The 24,572-nt window shown below is 33.8% G+C and overlaps 2 protein-coding genes across 2 annotated transcripts; one reads left to right on the plus strand and one right to left on the minus strand.

Annotated features, from left to right (window-relative positions):
• Positions 1 to 6,234: 6,234 nt before the first annotated feature.
• Positions 6,235 to 19,179, minus strand: LOC117316749. Its single transcript, XM_033871511.1, has 3 exons — positions 18,348 to 19,179; positions 10,950 to 11,099; positions 6,235 to 10,142 (listed from the first exon to the last, which is right to left on the minus strand). Exons 1-3 carry the CDS (start codon positions 18,538 to 18,540, stop codon positions 9,877 to 9,879), a joined length of 609 nt encoding a protein of 202 aa, XP_033727402.1. The 5' UTR covers positions 18,541 to 19,179; the 3' UTR covers positions 6,235 to 9,876.
• Positions 19,180 to 20,110: 931 nt separating this feature from the next.
• On the plus strand, positions 20,111 to 22,477 carry LOC117317072. The gene is made up of 2 exons (XM_033871859.1): positions 20,111 to 20,813; positions 22,216 to 22,477. Exons 1-2 carry the CDS (start codon positions 20,151 to 20,153, stop codon positions 22,216 to 22,218), a joined length of 666 nt encoding a protein of 221 aa, XP_033727750.1. The 5' UTR covers positions 20,111 to 20,150; the 3' UTR covers positions 22,219 to 22,477.
• Positions 22,478 to 24,572: the final 2,095 nt, after the last annotated feature.

Below are 24,572 nucleotides of genomic sequence, written 5' to 3' on the forward strand. Positions count from 1 at the left end.
ATAAGGTAATAATGTGTGTTTAAGGCCAAAAAGGATCCATATCGGCAATGATTTATGAAAAAAAAAAATGTTCACGTGCCCCCCCCCCCCCCCCCCCCCCTCCCCATATCGTGTGTCACTGAAACAAGAGCAAGGCACAAAAGACATCTTTGTAAGTGTGTTTAAACCCTGTGTTTTTTCTCTGAACTCAAACCCTAATTTTAACTGTTTTGTATAAGTGGTTTAAATCCTCAATAGTGTTGACACTAGAACCGCCGTATAATCCTGGAGGAAGGTGAGATTACGTGTGGTTTCCTTACTGGACACTTTCGATAACTAATGACCAGTTGATTAATACATATGGTCGGATTTGGTTCCAGACACACCACTGTCGGTCGTACCGGAAAACCACCACGGCCTTCTACGATTCCGCAGATTATATCATAACTACGTCGTAATTACGATATCACGAATCGTAATTTGGAGATAACTAAGTCGTAATTTGGAGATACCTAAGTCGTAATTACGATATAACTAAGTCGTAATTACGATATAACTAAGTCGTAATTACGATATAACTAAGTCGTAATTACGAGATAACTAAGTCGTAATTTGGAGACAACTAAGTCGTAATTTGGAGATAACTAAGTCGTAATTACGATATAACTAAGTCGTAATTACGAGATAACTAAGTCGTAATTACGAGACAACTAAGTCGTAACTTGGAGATAACTAAGTTGTAATTACGATATAACTAAGTTGTAATTACGACATTATTAAGAAGTAGTTTTGACATAAAAATTGATAACAATTTTCCGGTATAAACACAAAACAAATTAATAAAATAATGTATCATTGATTTAATAAAACAAATATGGGCCGTTTTATTTTTCATACTTTCCGCGAAAAAATACTATGAATTGCTGAAGATTCTAGGTTAACGTGAATATCTGAAACTTAAAAAATAAAATCATTACAAAAAAAAAAAAAAAAAAAAAACAAACTTTAGTATGCATGTGTGTGAGATTATTAACAGACTTTTACTGTTAACCGACTAGTCCTTGAGAGTTTGTTAAAGTATTGTAATTTTAATTCTTTTTGGTTTAATACATGTTTTTGGAATCATCAACTTATTTCTAAAGGATTAAGATAATTTAAGGTTCGAGGCCAACCATTATGGTTAGAAACACTAGAATTGTATGTTTACTACAAAAGACAAAATGTTGAAAGCCATACGTGACCAGTTTTGCCTTGAACAGACCTTTAACCACGGGGTTGTCACGACATTTTATTTGTGTTCATTGAATGGCCTTGCGGGATTTAAATCATTTCAACGTGATCACTTAACACATTGCTTCTAAACTTAGAATTTATTATACTTCTCAAGTTTCACATTAACTAATTCACTCCCATTTAACTGTATAAAATGAGAAAAATCAAATGGTATAGCTTCGCCGATTATATTGGAGTTATTTCCCTTGAATCGCCTAAGTTAAACACTATCTAGCCGTCTCAATCTCCCCCAGAGTGCATTGCGGTTCCATGAAGGGAACCGCAATGCACTCTGTGAGAGATTGTAGCCGTCTACAACAACTAAGTTTCGAGACAAAAAACATCTGTATACATAGTATTATGTCAGGGGTTTCGGGTTAACTTAAAGTGTTCTTGTATTACGTAAAGATACTAATGAAAATGTAGCTAGTTTGACACGTTAAGCCTCTCTGTGTTTTTATAGGCGTATGTATAAAACTTTACCAAGTTAAACTTCATAATCCCATATGGGTTTATCTTCGTTTAATTTCCTTGAAACCGGCTCAGTTACGTCAACAATTCATAAGCAATGTATGTAATCTATGTTTTGAATTTGTCATACTATGTTTTTATATATTTTTCATACATTTAAAGTATGAAGTTGTCATACTATGTTCTTATATACTTTCATACATTCAAAGTATGAAGTTGTCATACTATGTTTTATATACTTTCATACATTCAAAGTATGAAGTTGTCATACTATGTTTTATATAGTTTCATACATTCAAAGTATGATGTTGTCATAATATGCTTTATATACTTTCATACATTCATAGTATGAATTTGTCATACTATAAATTATACTCCCTCGTAAACTGTTGAAAATTGAATGTAACTTTCGTAAAAAACAGGGAACAATCATATATATATAAAATAATGTACCTGTGCAAGGTTAGTGAAAAAAAAAAAATCGGAATGGATCGCATATACTCTTAAAAATTATCCGAGAGTATCGAGCGGTAGTTTCTTATTCAACCAATATGTCGGATTTACGTCGCAATTTGTTTTGGTTTGGTTTGTTTTTGTTTAACGTCCTATTAACAGCCAATGTCATTTAAGGACGTGCCAGGTTTTGGAGGTGGAGGAAAGCCGGAGTCCCGGAGAAAAACCATCGGCCTACAGTCAGTACCTTGCAACTGCCCCACGTAGGTTACGAACTCGCAACCCAGAGGTGGAGGACTAGTGATAAAGTGTCGGGACACTTTAACCACTCGGCCACCGCGGCCCCTTCAAGGTCGCAAATATTAGGATAAAATGGTCACTTCCGTCGTTTAGCCTTTGAAGACCAGACCACAACATATGTACCAATTTATACACCGATGAATTAATTTGTACCTTGTATGCAATGACCTACATATGTATGGTAATTAGGACAGGTCATCGGAACGGCGATTCCGTAAGGATCAAGCAAATCGCTAGATAATGAAGAGCGATTCAGGGGAGACCTGATTTACTTACATTATTACCAATTCCTGTTGATAGGTGAGGTAGCATTATAAATCGGCAAAAGTTCCGGCCTATCACAAGGAGACTTAACACGAACATACCGCAGCCTCCCAAAACACACATACGCACTCACAACACGCATGCATGTCGCACGCACGGGAGGCCGTCCTTAAATGACCTTGGCTGTTAATAGGACGTTAAACAAAATAAACCAAACCAAACCAATGATAGGTGATTGAAATAGCCATACTTTTGCTGCATTAGAATCTGTTTTAGGTCTGTAAAATTATTTGTCTTAAGCTTGAATTTCCTTAGACATGATATACAATGCTGTTTTTCCCCTAATTAATCATAATACAAATCCTCGAAAAGTTTCAACGTCCAAAGTGCGATCAATCATCGTGAATGTAGGTTATATAATCTTTATTGAATTATGTGTCTGTTGTTTAAATATCAGCCAAGGCCATCTCACGCTGAATTCACAAAAGCCAAACATGACAGACAATACACAAAAAGTCAGGTATTATGTTACCGTAATTATGGCTTTGACCAGCTTAATGGCATTGTGGAGCATTTGAAACGTACTAGAATTATACATACAAAACTAGACCTACTCGGAAAAGAATAGTTTCTTTGTTGTGACTTATAAACCAACACCTTATAGATTTTAATAGTCCTTTTTCGTGTCTGATTTATGAGGTTATGTAATATCATACATTGCTATTTCATTTCGCAAAAGCACTTTCAACTTTCAATACATATTTAATGAGAGAGAGAGAGAGAGAGAGAGAGAGAGAGAGAGAGAGAGAGAGAGAGAGAGAGAGAGAGAGAGAGAGAGAGAGAGACATATAACTTTTAAACAAACCACTGAGTGTCTCGTGTTGAAGATGTGACTTTATCAAAAACAGGAAACGCTTACTCTCTGGAACCCCTAATCCTATATTCTTTGTACTTATTAATGATCTCCATGCAAACCTATATACCATCTGTTTCTTTCGCGAATTTATTCTTTACTTAAAGGGGCATTTTTCGTTTGAATAAAGTTTAGGTAGTCAAAAATAAACTTAATGGAAAATACGTATATAAGTAGTAAAAGTTATAATTTTTACATTAATACAAAGTTCTGGGAGTATTAAGTCCTGAACATTCTTAATTCGACCCGAAGTATCACTAATTACCGCAAAAGCATTCGGTATTTGTATACGATACGCCCTTTCCCTGTACGTTTCGGTATTGATTTCATTACCTGTAGACACAAACACTCATATTATCATCGTTCGGACATAGATTTCATCAATAGAAATTTTGCATGTTTCTGATGTCCGAACGAAGGAATGCCCCTTTAAAAAAAAAAGTTAAACTTATAAAACCCTTTGATAAATAATTCTACAATGTGCGCTGAATGTTGCGTGGATCACTTTCATCACTTCCGCGAAGACAGAACAATAGAAATGGTCTAAAGTTTGGATACGACCTCAATTTACAATTGTTATCAGTGAAGAACAGCTGATCGTATAGAATCTTCTATTGTCTCAAAAATGATAATTAATTTGTTTATATGACTTTCATCTCTATACACTTATATAAATGTCTCGTATACCAATGGTGAAGGACAAATATAAACATTAAAGTCATTTTGAAGGATAAAAATGATGTGTGGTTTGGTTTGTTTTTGTTTAACGTCCTATTAACAGTCAGGGTCATTTAAGGATATGTCTAGTTTTGGAGGTGGAGGAAAGCCGGAGTACCCGGAGAAAAACCACCGGTCTACGGTCAGTACCTGGCAACTGCCCCGCGTGGGTTTCGAACTCCCAACCCAGTGGTGGAGGGCTAATGATAAAGTGTCGGGACACCTTAACCACTCGGCCAAGGCGGTCCTTAGGAGAAGTTGTAACTTATAATATCAATAAATTCATTTATAAAAGTATTCAGTGGTACCCAGATCGAGGACACGTGGTAGTTAAACTGAGGTCACTCTTCATAACCATTATAAGCATGTCAAAATGACACTTTAAATGGAAAGGCTTGATGTGTTTTCAAAATGCTTTGAGCTTTTAATTGTTGAAAGTTTCGAAACCGAACAATATATCTCAAGAAACCCGTGGTTTTATTCTCCCCGCACCCAATGCTCCTATGCCACGTCCTATCCGCGTTTTTGCGAGAAGTAAGAATTACACATCCGAGTTACATATCTGAGTTATCATCGTTAACATGAACAGTTAGGTGTACAAGTTTGGAAAACGATTTAATACATCATTTAGTTTTGAACGGAATGCCTATGTTGTGGAAAGGGTTCTCCTTGCAAAAGGAAAACAAATATAACAAGAAATATCTTTAAAAAAGATAAACGGCATAGTTTTAATGCTGATGGTTATAATGTAAAACTGCTGGTGAAATAAATTAACGAACTAATGCGTTTCAGCACGGATAACAAAATTATATCAGTTTGAATCATTTTTGGTGATAATAAGACTGCAATTGAATCAGGAATAACATTTTATTAATGTGTCATTTAAAAAGATACATCCAATAATTCAGCTTGAATTCAATCTTAACTTTGTTTCGCTTTTAACTGCATATTTGCATTTTGCATCTACCGCTACATTGACCAACCACATACCAGGTACTTCATCTTGACCAGTAACGCCACCTGCCGCGTCATATCCGGGGCCAAAAGAATATTATACGGTTATGCCGTAAAAGGATGTTTAATGATTCGAAATGATCATTCTGGCAGAAAAAGAATGTGAATTAATGATAAAACTACTGCTTAGCGAGGTGGTAAGCTGACAATGAGTACCTTCCCAGTAAAGCATCTAAATCAGACTTAAGTACGGCTACCATTATTGTGTGGGATACAAACATTTAGACCAAAAGATAAGCCGATATAGGAAAACCGATTAACACCTTTCAAATATACAGCTAAATTAAATAAAGAAACAACAAACTAATTCATTGCTTGACAAAGTACTAAACAATTGGTATTTGTTACGATAGCATCAATACCCTGTGATGTACCACCAACACGTAGATACACATCCTCGGTGTCTCCCACAGTCCAGTGGGGTCCCTGTTTGCTTTCATTGCGATATGAATGCCATTGTTGGGTACTTATGAGTCTATAATTACTTATAACGAATTTGTCCCGGTGTTTGTAGTGAACTCTGAATACAGTGTAGATCGTCAGTGTTAACACCCATACATTTACCCCCTTAAAACCGTCGTCCTGTCTTGTGTATATGACATGTATTATTTAAAGTCCGTGGTATCAAAATTAGCTTCGTCTATATGGGGTATGTTAGAAATAACATCAATGTAGGAATAATTGGTTAAAGTAAGTAATATACAAAGTAATTATATAAAAAAAAAAACAAAAAAAAAACAAAAAAAAAACCAAACAACCCCCCCCCCCCCTCCTAAAAAAAAACAAAAACAAAAAAAAAACCACAAAAAAAAAAGAAAAAGAAGTAAGAGGTCAACACAAACAAAATCAAAGATAACATTTGTTTATTTTTTCATTGTGTAATATTAAATTTAACAAAACAAGGATCTATATTTGTTTACAGAAGGTATAGTAAATATTAATAAATAATATTACAAAGTGACAAACAGGTAATATAGACTTTAGGTGAAAAGTGTGGAACAACACAATGGTCTCCTTATGAGCATTTGTTGCCATGACAACGTCCTGCAACAAACTAATATACTAGAATGGAACACAATAGATCTACAAATAAATACTATTTTTAAACTATAAACGTTTCCGTCGTAGAACGAAAATTATAAATACACTTTGTAACTTTACCTGTACGACAAACAGCCTATTTAATATGATGGCGGAGGGATACATACAAATGAGATAGCATAATGATTGAACAATAACATTTCTATAACAATAACCTACTTTGGCACATTTAAACAAACACTTATCACTGTCTGCATAAAAAAAGTTAATTAAATATGACACTAAGATGAAATACGAGTTGTCTTTAAATTCAGTTTGTTTTCTCTAACAAACGTCGGTTGTGGATTGCTTATATGCTAATTACACATACACCCATATATATACTATATATATACTGTTATAAACCTGGCAGGGCTACAGAATTTTCGCACAATTCGGCGAGTGAAATATATAATGCATTAATCCAGCTACTTAGTAGGGGGTCAACATCTCGGACGTACAGACAAGATTGAGTTATGGGGTGTAGTCTTGTGTCCGTGAACTTGTGGGGTGCAACGCACAAGTTTTAATGAGCTATGTACAACGCATTTAATTTCCGTTCATTCCGTCGCAAAAAAGCACATGCGCAGTGAGGTTTGATGACGAATTTGGGAAAAACACAAAATTACTTTAAATGTCATCTGCTATAGGCGAAGAAGATATTTGCACCTAACGAATCGTTAATTCTCCCCCACAAGTATATTTATGTGAGTACGCTAAACTGATGTGACTTACCACGTTAAGTCAATATCGAGATAACACCCTACGAAAACTTCCGTGTAATAACCGGATACATACGAAACATAGGGGTTTATCACTCGTCATAACTCGGGTGATGCCGGAACTACTTCCGTATAAATGAAAAGTACCGGAATTAGCCGAAAGCAGCCGAGAACAGCCGATCGAGAAGTTGAGATATACCACAATTGTAACCGCAGCTCAAACATCTCGAAAAAAAACTATGTTCAAAATCATGTTTTTTTTTCTAAATTGTTTAACAAGATTCCGATTTTCACTGATTTTTAAACTATCAATATTTTTGTAACATTAATTTATACAAATAAAAAGCTATTAAAAAGGTTAGAAGTAAGAAAACTTAATTCTGAAAGTTTTATTTTACTTGAGCCTGGTTGAGTGTTGACAAGTTGCTATTAACACTGACAGTATCAACTCGTTCACTGACCACTGTCCATCGTATGATGACTACAGAAGTATTCAAACTGACCACTGTCCAGCGTATGATTACAGAAGTATTCAAATCTCGAGAACATGGTTATACACAATTCATACCTGATGTCGTAGCTCTCTTAGTTGTCTATCACATTTAACTAACACAGTATCACAGCGATATATCACAGAAAACAGTGTTGTTTATCACAATAACAACAGAAATATACAATAATAACAAATAAAAACAATGGAATCTATCACAAAGGATGGAGTGTCAAGTCACAAAAAATGGCGTGATACATCACATCGATGTTGACTTACATACTCTCTCTCTCTCTCTCTCTCTCTCTCTCTCTCTCTCTCTCTCTCTCTCTCTCTCTCTCTCTGAAAGACAGCCGCATGTACGGTTTTTATGTTCAATGAGCACTTAATCAAAAACCAAAATAGTCTAAATATTAAGGCATGATTATTTATCGAGCATGATGAAGATAATGAAGAATAACAAATAAGAAAAATTAACCATTATCTTATTAACCATTACGTTTCTTTTACGCGGGAACGGTGTTTAAGCTCGAGGCATAAGAGCATCTGTATATTGATTATAAGATTATGAGTTATTTTTTTGTAAAATTCTAGTTTTAAAACATCATTTATAATTAATCTTAAAAGGAAATACAACGACTAATTAACACAAGAGAGTAATCAAATTCTTGGAGATATTGATAATAAAAACCATATTTTTTTTCTCCATTTTATGAACATATTTTCTACTGGAACAGCTTTCATAAAAAACGTCTTACAGGTGACAAGGGTATATGGTATTAAGCCGTTTTAAAGTGTTGTAATACTTTCGTTTCGATAAATTTTAATCCGAAAGAAAATCTTTGAAAATAAATCCTTTGTAGTATAATAGGATTTAGAGATTCACCGCCACGTATACCTAATCGTTAGTTTAAACACATTAACGACGACTGAACGGGGTTAAGAACACGTATATTAATCGTGTATGACTGGCAGGAATTGGACACAAACTGTAGAGTATGTTTTAATGGTGATATTAAATAGTTCTGTGTGCATGGTCATATTAAAGTTGAAAATAATCATGATCACATTAAAGTAGAAAAAAAACATGATTATATTAAAGTTAAACACGTTTGATTCCAGAACGCACGTTTATACAGAATGAAAATCCCACTGAACATAATTTAGAACACACGGTAAGTTTAGACTGGACATTTCGCTGAACAGTTTCAGTACGATAGCAAACAGTAATTTAGAGCGAACAGGTTTTGTTGAACATATATTAGAACACATCATTATTAAGAGTTACATTTATGTTCAATATAACATTTTGCCTGAACAGTTATAAGAACATACTAAGTTGAAGTAAAGTGAACAGTGTTGTTGAACATGTATAAGAACACACAGTAATTTAGAATGAACATTTTGGCTAAACAGATGCAAAACACACATCGAAGTAGAATGGACATCTTGGCTGAACAGCTGACCATGGCAGTGATTAATAAAATGTTCTCCTATGTTAACATACAGTTGTTAACGATGGATGGCCTCAAACAGACTGTGTATCTAAGTATTTTATATTTTACGATATATACTTCCATTGAAAACAGGCCCATATATGGTCATCCACACCATGGGGAAGAAGAAGAAGAAGAAGAAGAAGAAGAATATTCGGTAGTTTTTTTTGTGGTGTTGATAATGCTGAAGGTGAGACAGGTTTACGAAAGAAGACGTGGCACACTTCAACATGACATGGCGATAAATAAAGTAAACATACGTCTCTAAATTTACTTGAGGACGGGTGTGTTGTTCGATAAAAACAGACGACATTTTTGTTGTAATGTTGCAGTAAGATGAAAAAAACCCACTTCTTATAGTTCAATGTTTTGGCAATGACTCTTCTAACCTTTATCAAATTGTTATTCAACGAAATAGATGTCACGTGACTCCTGATCAGTCTAAGTTCTATAATCAGGACATCTGCTATGTATATTCCTGGTTTCTGACGTCTGCTGCTCATGAACACTTGTGGGTAAAGTTACCTTTGTCACAGCTGAAATTAACAACTGTTTGAAATTGTCCAATAAGACACATTTCCTAATACGACTTCCGGTTCGCATTGATATTCACTTCTGAAGTACTTCCGGTCCTTTCAGATGTTCCTTGCACCTCTGATTCTCCACATGTTAGAAGTTAAGTTTTATTGTAAAACGACGAAATTGTTATCGAGGTAATATTGCACGTTTGTTAATCAGTCTCCGACTTAGTCGATGTTGTGATATCGTAAAGGGCTGTCCCCTTCTCTTTGGGAAGGGTGGCAGTAGTGGAGGGTTAGGTTTGAATCTCTGACTCCCGACATGCATCAGTACACCACCAGCCAAGTTTATAAGTAGTCCCATTATCACCATACCACACGACCAACTGACCGATTGGGACACCTTGTTTATAGCGGATCCGTACACAATAATCCCAATGAAACCGAAAAACACTGAAACAGACAAAAAATACATTTACTTTAATACAAATTATACATTTGTAAACTTTATTTATTTTAAAACAATTGCGAAACAAGTTATATTAACTTATATTAATCACGCTTGTTGGCCCGGATAGAAGCGCGCGAGGGGTCTATCTGTGGGAGGAAACCAGAGTACCCGGGGAAACCCACGTGGTCGGGCAGGTGACCCCATACCTTTTCACGTCCGATCGGGGAATCGAACCCCGGCTGCCTAGGTGAAAGGCAAGTGTGTTACCACTGTGCCACCCGACCACTTTTATACACATCAATTATAAATTTAACTCCTTGTTACAATTTTATTGAAGTGATGTGATTTTTTTGCAAACTGGTTTACAGTTGTCTTAGGTGTCATGTGATATCATAATGAAGCGCAGCTAAATATTCCATTTATATATTTAAATTACATGACAAAGGCTACTTTAATAATTAAAGTAAAAAAACCGCCAGCATCTACTGATATAAGCTAGTTAATAGAATAAACAAAGTATTAAAAGTCTGCGTGTAGTACTGGTTGCCAGCTACCAGACATGTCATATTTAACGTAAAGTTAATTTTAACACGTTTTCTGGAATATCAAAAGACTGGCGTACACAACATAAAAATCTTTTTCTCGTTAAAAAATGCCTAAAGGCGACAGCTGAAATCAAGAAGTGGTACAGACCAAGTTTTGAAATAAAGATGAATATGTTGTTCTTTAGAGTAGGAATGAGTCTTATCAAGAAAACTTCGATCGGGAAATATTTAAGCGAACAAATTACACATAGAGTTTGAACGTACCTGATACGTAGGAGGCAATAGCGGCCAACAATCCTACTGATTTCTCCTCGAAAAGGCCACACATGTACAGAAGCATGAAGAGCAAAACTAGGCAGAAACCCGCCATTACCAGGAGAATGAAGACGGCCGCAAAAATAATCTGGCCCTTTTCTGGAACAGAAACATAAATATAGGTAAGATACTGGAATCGGCACAAAAATGAACAACAACAACCACAACTACAAAAACCACAACACCACAACACCACCATCACCGTCGCCGCCGCCGCCGCCGACGACAACAACAACAACAACAACAACGACAACGACGACGACAACAACAACAACAACAACAACAACAACAACGACAAAAAACAACGACGACAAAAACAACGACAACAAGATGCAAACGAGACTGTATTTCTAAATAAAGATCAACAAAACGAGGGGAAAATACGGGTTTATACAGAGACACTTTAACAGCTACCAGGAGAACAGGACCAGGTTTAGGAATGTTAAGCGTCATCTTATCAATACCTATCAATCACACCAACAAAGTATAACTGATTACAAAACGTTCAGTAAAATGCAATTATACGTAATATAAGCAGGCTAAATTCAACTCTTCAAACACAAAAATGTTTTGGCGAACTGAAATTTTGACAATCGAAAATGGGATTTACAGTATACAGTTAACAAAGTTAATTAGGGATTAACACTATATTGTGAACGATCTATTCTCGTCGTAAAGTTCTTTTCCTCTTAATAAAGAGAAAGAAATTAAATCGCAAGGATGTGTACCGTGATATATTTCTAAAGTAAATAAATGAATAAAATCTGGTAACACATGTGATTCAGTGCTTTGTGACATTTTAACGCTTAAAGGAATTCCCCAAATGTTTCATATGCTTCAATATGTAGGCCTATTCACCTCCGGTAGGTACATTTTAAAGCATAAAGGACAAATATTAGCTAGACTAATGGACCACGGAATGATATTTATATGTCAGAGTAGGAACACACAATAGCTAATCTTTGGATTCCAATCATGTTTACTTGTACAAACTGTTATATCTGAAACTATTCACATCAAAAGATCACCTAGAACGAACATACAGGTTGTAGTTTAAACTTAAAAGAACCATGTCCTAATTTAAGATTTTAATAACGACGGAGATTGTTTTTTAAATGTTAGAGCAGAACGCGACCAGGACAGGTTTTAAAGCTTATAGGATACACAAAAGCGATTTGATAAAAAGTGTTTAATGCTTAAAACGTTTTATTTAATACCTTATGCAATACCACAACTCGATTCATGTTTACAAGTATATATATGATTGTAATTTATATAACAAATCACTTTATCTTACTCAAATATATATATGATTGTAATTTATATAACAAATCACTTTAACTTACTCAAATATTTATACTATTGTGATTTATATAAGTAAGAAATCACTTTATCTTACTCAAATATATATATGATTGTAATTTATATAACAAATCACTTTACCTTACTCAAATATATATATGATTGTAATTTATATAACAAATCACTTTATCTTACTCAAATATATATATGATTGTAATTCATTTAACTAACAAATCACTTTATCGCACTCAAGATTTCACAAGTGAAAAATATCACTTTTATAGAATGAATTTTTTTTGATATTTCACTGGTAAAAATGTAATAAATAATACAGCTTATCTTCTCTTGGAATACCATGCCATCGTCCAGTTTCAACGGGAAATTTAATCTTTGAAGTATGCAGTTTTATAATAGTGATTCTATTCTGATCTGATAACTTTGTTAAATAACTTTGAAATGTAAACTCCCTTTTCAAATTTGGAATAAAACTTACCCTTCGAAGAAGTTTCTAGATCTACAAAACAATTTTTGTATAAATGTGTCACGTGGACATTGTCTGACTTCATGTTTATAAAAGCACACGTACATGTATATCAAGTATCGTTAAAATATGTATCTCATTATCTAACCGCTTAAACCTCATCTGTCTATTGAGATTCAAACTCGACATTTGCCTATATAATATTTTGCTTAATTCAATTTAATTTGTCGAAAGTTGATTCTAAAAATTCAATATTCTTACCTTGACTTTCAGTTCTAATGGGTATCTTCCCAACTCTCCGTAAATCATTTAATATTCTTTTGCATACTTCAAATATCAATTTTCCCATTGAAACTGGACGGTTGCATGGTATTCCAAGAGAAGATAGGCTGTGTAATTTATGTTTTAGTAGTATCGGGGACGAATTTCACTATTTGTTTAAATGTCAAAATGAAGAAATCACTTGTATTAGGGAAAAACATGTACCTCACTACTTTCTCAAAAAACCAACTATGTTGAAATTAGAACGTCTGATTGAAAATTGCAATATCCAAATTATGAACAATCTAGCACTGTTTCTAAGAAAGGTGATGCTTTTGATTTGAATGTAAATCTATATCTACATGTGCAGTTACTTGTATTATGCACTGTATGTATCCATCTTGTCATGCTTATTTCTATTGTTTGTCACAAATGTCCTCATGTTACACATATTCATGTGTCTGAGTGTATCAATAAAAATCTTGAAATCTTGCAAAACTTAAGGTTTGTTATTGAGATTTCAGATCATCAAATCCCTAGATTTCAGCTCCGTATACAGTAACAAAATCGGTTCTACTAGCGAATCGAATAGCATTAACAGTGATTGCCTGATTTTCTAAAATATATATATATATACGATTGTAATTTATATAACTAACGAACTTCCTTGGTTTTCTCATAAATAACAAATCACTTTTGGCTCACACCAACAATTACAAACCGACTACAGGTTTGGTTAATTGTTATTTTGGCTCACACCAACAATTACAAACCGACTATAGTTTGGTTAATTATTATTTTGGCTCACACCAACAATTACAAACCGACTATAGTTTGGTTAATTATTATTTTGGCTCACACCAACAATTACAAACCGACTATAGTTTGGTTAATTATTATTTTGCTTGGATGTTTAATTGATTTAGAAATAAAATGTTGCTTACATTTCAATATAAAACATATTTATTTCGATTTACATGTATCTATATCATATTTGCCTTTAAAGGAATTGATTAGAAAATAAATCGGTCTATTAATGTAAAATAACAGAAATGCGCATTAATTTTAAATCTACATCATTCCTAATAGATAAACGTTACCTATATAATAATTAATTATAGTTGTACAGGCACGTGAGCGAAAGTCACGTTGGCCCTCCCAAAGCCAAAAATATACATTATATAAAGAGAAATAGGGTCAACACCATATAAAACGGAGTTTCCATGCGTTATTTATAACCAGATAACGAAATAACCAGAAAAAATAGCGTAATATTAGATTTAATACGAAGATGTCAATAGAACAAGTATATTACATGTATAATAATAAGATAGTTTATGACATCACAATAATTAGTGGTACTGTTTTCCTTTTTTGCATTCAGTATTTTGTTCTATCTATATAATATTTTAAATGATTCCAATATTGTAAGAACACTACATGTATTAATATTGCCTGTCATGCTTGCAACATGAAAAAAAAATGTGACCTCTTGTTACACACGCTGTGTGTCAGAGTGAATAAAGAAATCTTGAAATCTTGAATGAAAGTTACACCCCACGATGTCTTGGCGAGGTGTATTGGGTTGGAGCTCTCCAGGCCTAATGACGATGACACGTTGGTCCGATTGGTTTATAAGCAGTTTTGCCTTGACCAGTATAGAAACCGCAAACCTATACTCTCTAATTATACAGAACTCTGTGTCACATGACAGCGATTTACTTTATCAATTCTACGTAGTTTCAAAATTAGATGAGTAAATGAAGGTCATTTCCATTTAACAAATTTAATGATTTAAACTGTGAAAATTATCTGAAGTCGTATATGTTCGCTCTAGTCAGCCAAGAAAGGAGAGGCGTACGGATTTTACCTGTTGGCACAATTGCATGGTTCTTGAGGGGCGACCAAATTTAAGTCCCCATTTTATCTTTTCTATTTTTGGTTTTCTTTATGTCTCTTTTGTTTTGACAAGGTCTCACTTTTAAACTTTGTTTGGGCGTTTGCGTTTTTGCCAGACTTCGCTATACCAAAGTCATTGAGATGGGACATGCTGCCTCCTGTTCAACGCCTGGTATTAGGATGGGAAACAGACTGATAATGTACTGGACTACTTTTAAATATGAATATTTTGGGAACTGTCTGACATCATTTCATATTTCTTCAGAAGCATGATTTTGAAAAGGTTAAGGTTTACTAACACAAGGTAAAAAAAAAAAAAAAAAAAAACATCGCATAAGGCTGAAATAGGAAAGATTGCCTTAAAACACTTCCTCGCTGTCAGAAGAAAAACGGTGTGAAATCAATCCGTATTTATGACCACAAGGAAGGTTTAAATTAAAAAAAACCCAACATATTCTGTACTCGGGGCTACGTGTAAAAATACAGTATATACAATTGATTTATTTTCACACATTTTTTAAAACCCTGGCCAGCGTCCTCAAGGTCTGGAATTCTGTATCGATACTATCAGAGTATTAAATCAGGAACATATGTAAATATAAGATAATATACACATGTCAATCATCGGTTACCTTTACGACAGGAGGTCGATTTCAGAGCCAATTATAATTTATTGGTAATTAATTAATTAGTGGTTTGAATAGGAATGGTGCCACAACAGGTTCGTGTTATGATGTTTATATAGGTATATATTATCTATATATAAGTAGGGTCTTGTAAGTAATAACGACGGTATAATCCAATATAGGTACTGGATCCTAACATAGTGTTGTATAGGGTCTAGTAAGTAATAACGACGGTATGGTCCAATATAGGTACTGGATCCTAACATAGTGTTGTATAGGGTCTAGTAAGTAATAACGACGGTATAATCCAATATAGGTACTGGATCCTAACAAACAGATGTTCGTTGGATGCGTATTACTAGAAATAGATAATTGTCAAGTAGTAATAACGACAGTACAGACAAGTAAATTGTCGAATTTTCGAGGCAATCTGCCCCTTTATCAACTTATCAAGACACAGGTAAATTACAAACGATCACATATAGACATAGAACATGGAATAGTTACACAAATATAGTGGGTATAAACAACAATAAGTATCGTTATGTTGTGAAAACGATCCCCCTCGACCGATAATTAATTCGCCGAGGGCCCATTATGATTAACTAGAAAACATCTTAGGTGGTGTACAGATGGTAAAAGTAAATGAATAAATAAATAAATAATATAACCAAAAGGTTTAAAAAAGTAACATCTCGAATTGAATCGATGTGATGGAAGCTCGTGCTATGTAGTGAATGTTTTTGTTTTTATTTTTCTACGCGGTATGTTCATTTCGTCCCGCAAATCTCGGCCCAAACAGCGGGTAGCAGTGACAATATCGGGTGGCAAATCCCATATTACTGACTAAAATTAGTTCGTTTTAACGAAATTGAATAAATAGTTTAATCATATAAATGTATTTGTGTAGAAATGCATAATTTAGGCATTAAATATATATATATCTTCTATTTCATGTATAACTTAGCAACACAAATGACGAAGGAAGACAACTTTTTGACTCGTGCCCTGACCGGGCCTCGAACTCACGATCTACGGTACCCAATCGCCTAGCCAGAACTACCCGCAGCTTATACCGCTGCATCACCTCGGCGTTCTGAAAAAAGAACGTTTCAATGGCGCAGAGATGGTCGGCCCGATACCCTGACATGATCATTGTGGAAGTCTTCTATTTCATGTATATAGAGGGTTTACAGAAGTCAGCCATCCTATACGTATTTTCCCATTTTATAGAACCGCCTTGGCGAGAAAGAATAAGCAAGAGGTAAAAGCATACGAGGCTTTTGTATGTAAAAAAAAATTACCTTCTGAGTAAATTTCCAACCCACGGAATTAAATAGTTTTGTTTGTATATCATTATAATTATCATGATTGTTTATTGATAACAAAGACCAGTTGTTATTTAACTCAGTAATACTAAAGTGTACGTATACATATATGTGTATATTAAACGTAATGGACATGCACTTTTGTAATTGTGTATTGTGTTATAATATATTACATTGTATTGTTTGGTAATGTCTCTCTGATGTGTTGAAAAACACAAGGAAATAAAGGAACCTGTTTCTGAATCTGAGATGTTAATTATAAATTTTGATATGATACAATTTCATATCCATGTGTAGATACATTATAAACAATTATACAGCTGCAATATACAAGCTGTAATGGGAGAGGCTGAGACATTTTGATGGGGTGTGGAGGGGGGTCGATTAAACTGATAAGCATTAACATTTTATAGTTAACGTTGAGATATTCATTCAGTTACAAACAGACAATGTTTTAAGGACATCTTACCAGTCAGAGAAAACAGGAGATTTAGATTAAGATTGAAATCTGTCTGTTGGTTTTCTTTAAAATGTCTTTGCACTAAAACATCTGTGTCCCTAGACAGGACGCCGTTAAACTGTTTTTTTTGTATACTTAGCTATATTTGATGACGGGAGATAGTTTGTGATCAAATAGACCGATCGGAAAAAATGTTTAATATGGAAAATAACCCATCAGAAAACGTCATAGGAAAGACAAACAGACGGCCAGATAAGCTTACATATCACGGCAAATTTAAGGTGACACAACTTTGCTGTCAGACCGAGCTAGATAAAATATGGCACTCGAACACTAATGCCTGAATCAATCGTTGCCTGGTATTGAGTTTAAATATTCGAGATCAACACAATTTCCATTTAAACATCACGATTATTTTATATCAGAAATGTTCTATTTGATTGTGTGGGAGATCTGTATTACAACTTATTTTTTCCGGCTTTCACCCCCCCCCCCCCCCCCCCCCCCCCCTAAATTTCGTCCCTACTGACGATTCCGAGATGGACGGAGTAGGTCAAACGTTCCATGGTCAATATTTCTCAGTTAATGTAGCTACATGTTTGAATAAGTTCGTATTTAAAACTTTTTCTCACTTGTGTGTATCTAATTCAATCTTTTATAATATTTATTTAAAATTGGATATGAAATTAAAAACTAAACAAATTTTCCACTGTAATTTTTTCCTGGCTTTTGTGTCCATGCGGAAACTACGACGTTTCAATATACAAGTATTTTATATAGTAAAATAGAAAAATGAATGAAGAAATAAATGATTAAACTGATAAATAAATAGAGATATTTAAATATGAATGATCCGCATTTAGGGAGGATCGGTTTTTGTGGTCTTTTGAATATAGATGTAAGACTACACGATTTTACTTCGATAAGGAAACTTCTCTGACAGGGAATGCAAAATGCACAAATATGACGTCATAATGGTCAAACACTTACCCGCATATTGGTCATAAAACACATGCGTGTCGTAACATAGTCCGGAGCTTGTACAGGACGTGAAGAGGCCGGAGTGAGCCGAGCCATCGTCCGAAACTGACCAGTGGTCAGTTGCTAGTCCAATGATAAAAAATACTGTTCCTAACAGTTCTATCAGGCATGCTATCCAGTCGATTTCGACACGACAAGGCATGATTGTCCAGCTTCAGTTACAGGACACACTTACTGACCAGCCGGACACAAAACGCCTTATAACAGTTTCCGGGATAATGTCTTCAAACTCCAATATCACCGATCGTCTCCAAGTCACCTGTTTGATGCCTGGTTTATCCAGTGCTGGTTAAAATCACAAGCCGATGTCGAATCGAGGGGCAATTTCTCCCCAATTTTTGAATCCATCACATATTTTTAAAAAGATTTTGCACATCGGTCGTCAATTAAAACTAAGTAGGTTCCTTAAGAAACTCCATCATATTCACAAACGTGTCTGTATGAAATATAGCCCCGTCGAAATCAATGACTGCTTTCCGACTTAAGATTGAAGTGTTTCACCAATATTTGTCCAATGTCATTCTGCCGAACTGTGGCACAAGGAGAGAGTGAAATGCACACACCTCGAAACCTGGACTAGTTCGGCAACCAACCGTCCGGGTGGTCAGAATCTAAATGTCCAGGTAGCCACACCAAACTTCAATGGTCCTAAAATTCAAATTTATTATCCCCGATTTGAATTGTATCATTATAAAACCTGTCTGTAATCTTCAAGTTTTAAAATTTTAGTCCGTGGGTATTCATACGTAAATTTGCCGCAATGAGTCGATGACAGCTCATGTCTGGCAGTGGTGTATAGGTATTTAAACATTAAATCGTGCCAAGTTCCTTTCCTGATCAGAGAGGGGCCCAAACGGGGTATTTCTAGGTCAAAGTACAGTGTGTATATCAGCGATATGTCGAAAAAGGTATTTAACCCATTTGATTGAATTATGCTAATGTCTATTCAGTTTAAACACGTGTTTATGGATTTAAATCTATTCGTAGATATTCACGATAAAGTATTTCCACAACTTAAACAGAATTTAAATGGAGAAATACAGATGTCATGTTAAAAATCTAATTCTATCGAACGTCTAGAGTGTGGGAGGGGGACTGCAGAACTATGCATATTTGATAACTCGTAGATAATGAATAAAATAAAATAAAGTATTGACGGGTTTGTAAACTAATCTAACATGTTTACACGTGATAAGTCTGTTTACTAACTAGTTAAAAATTAACAGGTTTGGAATGATTAGGTAGAAAAGTAGGTACAGTAATTAAATTACAATCAATTAAAAAAAATACACTGAAATTCACTTGGATTCAAACGGACTATTAAATAAAACTTTTTGCCAGATAATTCAGGAAAATGAACAACTCTTAATTATCAATTTTTGATTAACTGAGTTTGTGATGTTTCTAAATGTTTTAAAGAGTAGCGAAACATTTTCTAAATGTTTTTAAGAGTCAGGAAGAAAAGAGTTCATAGCCCTATGAATGAAATTGCTATTGAAAAGGCAAGATATAAACAAAATAATGAAATTATATCTCATAAAGAGGAAATCGTATTACAATACAATACAATACAATACAATACAATACTGGACTGACAATTGTTACTTTGAAATGGCTGCAACTAGGAGTATGAGTACAAGTAGTAGTAAAGATAAATCCAAGGGTTTTCATTCTGGAAGACTCAGTGATATATCCAAAGGGAAAATGTCTACTGATGAGAAACTGGACAATATATTCACTATACTGTCAACGATGAAGGAGGATATGTGTCAACAGATGATAAGTTTAAGAGAAGAAATCAGACGAGAAAACAGAGAACTGATAGAGAGATTGGAGGGTCGTGTGTTCGACTTAGAGGAGCAAAATGAGGACTTGAAACAAACAGTTACCAAGCTTGAACAACATTTATCAGACTCGGAAGATAAAAGGATAGAATTGGAAATCAAACAAAATGATCTGGAGCAGCACGGGAGAAAAAACTCTATCAGGATAGTTGGACTGGAAGATTCTAATAGAAATGAGACTGTAGAAGATTGTGTTGGAAAGATTGTGAGTTTTGTGAAGGACAAGTTGAAAGTTGCGATCTGCAAATCTGACATAGACATTGCACACAGACTTGGGCCTTTTCAGCGAGGTAAACCACGTAGCATTATCTGCAAGTTCACTCACAGAAGGAAGAAGATAGAGATTATCCAGGGAAGGAAAGTGTTGAAGGGATCTGGGATATACATCACAGAGGACTTGACTCGAATAAATCAACAGAGACTAAAGGCTGCTTTCGAACTCCAATGTGTTGAGCGTTCATGGAGTATGGATGGAAAACTGTTTGTGTTGTTGAAATCTGGAAAAAAAAGGAGAATTTATGCTGATACAATTTTGTCGGAGGCCTTTTTGATGGACGATAACAATTTCCGCGTAAGTAATCATATCTGATAATCAGTGACTTTATATGTACAAATGATCTCATTTGACATACATAGTGAACCCTTTGATACTTTTGTACATGTTGATTGATCAGGTATTGATTGACTTTCTTTATATCTGACAATGAAATATTAACCGACTCGGAATATTATATGTGTCTAGATTATGTATTAGTATTATTAATATTTTCTATTTGATTATTATTAGGTGCAGTGTTATAATTTTGACAGATATTTACTGCACATTAATAAATGCATGAAAGAGTCGAAAGTGAATGAAAGATGAAACTACTTATGATACTTTGTGATGTATGGTGCTAGCACCTGTAATTACATGGTGCTATTACAATTCTATAATACTGAGTGCGGTTTTTTTTTTTTTTTTTTTTATATTATAATGAATTATGTATATAATATTCATATAAGCTGGGTCTCTTTCCTACATGACATTATAATCAAGATAAATTAAATAATATGTTGCTTGCAGTAATAGATTACCATTCCTGACATGTGGAAAGTGTAACAGTGCAAATATTGTTTCATTAATTTATCTTCACAACAATAATAAGAAGGCTACAAGATTGTAATCAAGTGTATTAATACCTATTATATATATTCACATTTACTTGTACACCTTTTTATTTGTCTGTTTATGCTGGATATCTATAAATGTCAGGAGTAGGTGGGAAATACTCGCCACCCAGACATTATTAGTATCCTACATATAATACATAATTAAAACACATTTACATGCGTATGTGTAAATGACCATTCTTATGTATTTGTGCCTCCTTGTGCATAAGGGATTTACTAAGAACTTGGTGTAGGTGGGAATCTACCCGCCACCCAGATAAGCTTCTGTATAAATCTCAACATATGCTCACATATATATCGTACATATCAATGGTCATGCACATACGGATGACCAAAGTGTGTATTTTATATCAATGTATTATAGTGCATCACCATAACATATATATGGTTGAATCTACATCACTTATGTATGACCCAAAGAAATTTTTTTTTTTTTATCAATATTCCACATATATCTTATAATTATTTGCTTACTGGACACATATATATGTTTATATATATATATATATAGCAAGACGGATGATATGATCGATGGTTTCTTTTCTGGTAATGGTATAGTAATACTGCTGAATTCCGAATTCACTTGTATATCATCATAGGCCTGTAAATAGTACCGGTATAAAAATATACTTGTAACACCTGGTGTAGGTGGGAAATACTCGCCACCCTGTTAGGAATTTTTTATGATATATCCTACTAACCAATGCAACTGAACATACATGAATAGTATATTTAAATACATATAGCAAGACGGATAATATGATCCGCCACACCAGGTTTCTTTTCTGGTTATGTTATAGTAGTACTGCTGACTTCCGGTTTCACTTCTTGCTTTATTTATGCGGAGTGGAATATTGTGAAAGTATGCATGGATGAAAAGGAAACAAATGTGCAAGGTGTAAGAGTACAGGTAAAGCAAGTAGAATATGATTTAGGTATAGTCGATAGTGTGTCATTTCTTTATCTTTTTCTTATTTTTTGTTTGATCTCATCTATGTTTTTCTGTGTTTTTTCCTTATGTCTATCACTGCTTCCTTTCCTTTTCTTCTTGAGTGTCAGATTTATTACTATTCTACTGCTGGCAAGGGCTCCGCTAGAGCTCCTGCCCTCTCGCGTTGTCTTAGGCTGTGTCACATATATGGTCAATGATTCTAATAAGATAAACGGTTTAGATATGTAACTTGTTGAGTGTATAAAGATAATATCAGCAAACTGTCAAGGTCTAGGAGATAGACATAAAAGAAAAGATGTTTTTTCTTACTTGAAAAATAAGCATTATAATATTTTCTGTTTACAGGATACACATTTCACTCCTGAACTTGAAAATATAATTAGAGCAGAATGGGGTTATGACTGCTATTTTAATTCATTCAGATCAAATGCACGGGGGGTAGCAATTTTACTCAATAACAATTTTGAAGTAAAAGTATTGCAGGTAAAAAGGGAGTTGTCTGGTAATTTTTTGGCACTTGATATGAGGATAGAAGGTAGAAAAGTAACATTAATTACACTATATGGCCCTAATTCAGACAATCCAGAATTTTATGAAAACTTAACTGAAACTATTAATCTATTTGGCAATGATTCTTTTATAATATGTGGTGATTTTAACTTAGTTTTGAACCCTACAGTGGATTATGATAAAAGCTATAAAAATATAAATAACCCAAAAGCCAGGGATAAAATAATTGAACTTATAGAAGAATTTGGAATGGTAGATATATATAGAGAACAGCATCCAGAAAATAGAAGATACACCTGGAGGAGAAGTAATCCTGTTAAACAAGCTAGGCTAGATTTTTTTCTTATTTCGGACAATCTATTACCAAGCATTCATTATTCAAATATTGAACCAGGCTATAGAACAGATCATTCACTTCCTGTAATTGCTTTAAAGTTTAACGAATTCAGAAAAGGAAAAGGATTATGGAAGTTTAACAATTCACTTTTACATGATTTAGATTACTTAGAACTTATAAATAAACTTATTTTAGACATTAAAAGACAATATGCTCTTCCAGTTTATCATTTAGAAAACATCAGCAATATACCTGATTCTGATATACAATTTATGATAAGCGATCAACTTTTTTTGGAAACACTTTTAATAGAAATTCGAGGCAAAACCATTTCCCACTCGTCATATAAAAAGAAGATACAGAATTTGAACGAAAGTAGACTTATAGAAACTATACATGAACTAGAAGATAGTAATGAGGTTGATATAGACAGGGTGAATGAAAAAAAACAAGAATTACAAAATATAAGATTGAATAAATTAAAAGGTAGCTTAATTCGATCTAGAGCTAAATGGGTAGAAGAGGGTGAAAAACCAACACATTATTTCTTAAATTTAGAAAACAGAAATTACACCTCAAAGTTAATACCAATGATAGAGAAAGAAAATGGTGATAAAATAACTAAACAAGCAGAAATTCTCGATGAGGTAAAACATTTTTACAAAAAATTGTATACAACTGATCATTATATAGAGGATATTCACCTAGGTGATTTTTTAAAAGATATTGATATTCCAAAATTAGGGATGGGTATTGCCACCTTTTTCAATATTGCGATATATTGCAATATTTGACCTGATATTGCAATATATTGCGATATATTGCAGAAATTATTTGCTAGCCTGAATATAAAAACAGAAGACAAGGGTATGTAGCAATAACTTTAATAGACTTCCACAAGTCATTAAACAAAACAAAACAAGGGTAAACATAGCATATTATGCTTTGAAAAAAATAAATTTTGAGATCACAGGTAAGTACAAAATGGACTAGATTCTAAAAAAAAACCTAACAAATCTCGGTTTGTTTATAAATCACAACTGACCATTAATCAAGTAATTTGATTAGTTTCTTCTTTAATTTGAATGAAATAAAAACAATTTAAAATAATATAAATTTAACACTAGATCACATTTTATTTTGATACAATATACATTATTAATTTATTATATTCCATAATTCATCAAATACTTTTAATTTTATTTTCAAAAATTAAAATCTGGAATTAAATATTTATGATCATGTAATTTCCATTTTAAAAAATAATTTCACCTGATCAGCCCTTTGGAGTTCTCCTTTCACAACACCCTTTACTTGTTCGTATTTTTTTGGAATTGCAATTTGTGAAAAATGCTTCC

The sequence above is a fragment of the Pecten maximus genome, chromosome 18 (assembly GCF_902652985.1).
Source record: "Pecten maximus chromosome 18, xPecMax1.1, whole genome shotgun sequence".
Classification (NCBI taxonomy): domain Eukaryota; kingdom Metazoa; phylum Mollusca; class Bivalvia; order Pectinida; family Pectinidae; genus Pecten; species Pecten maximus.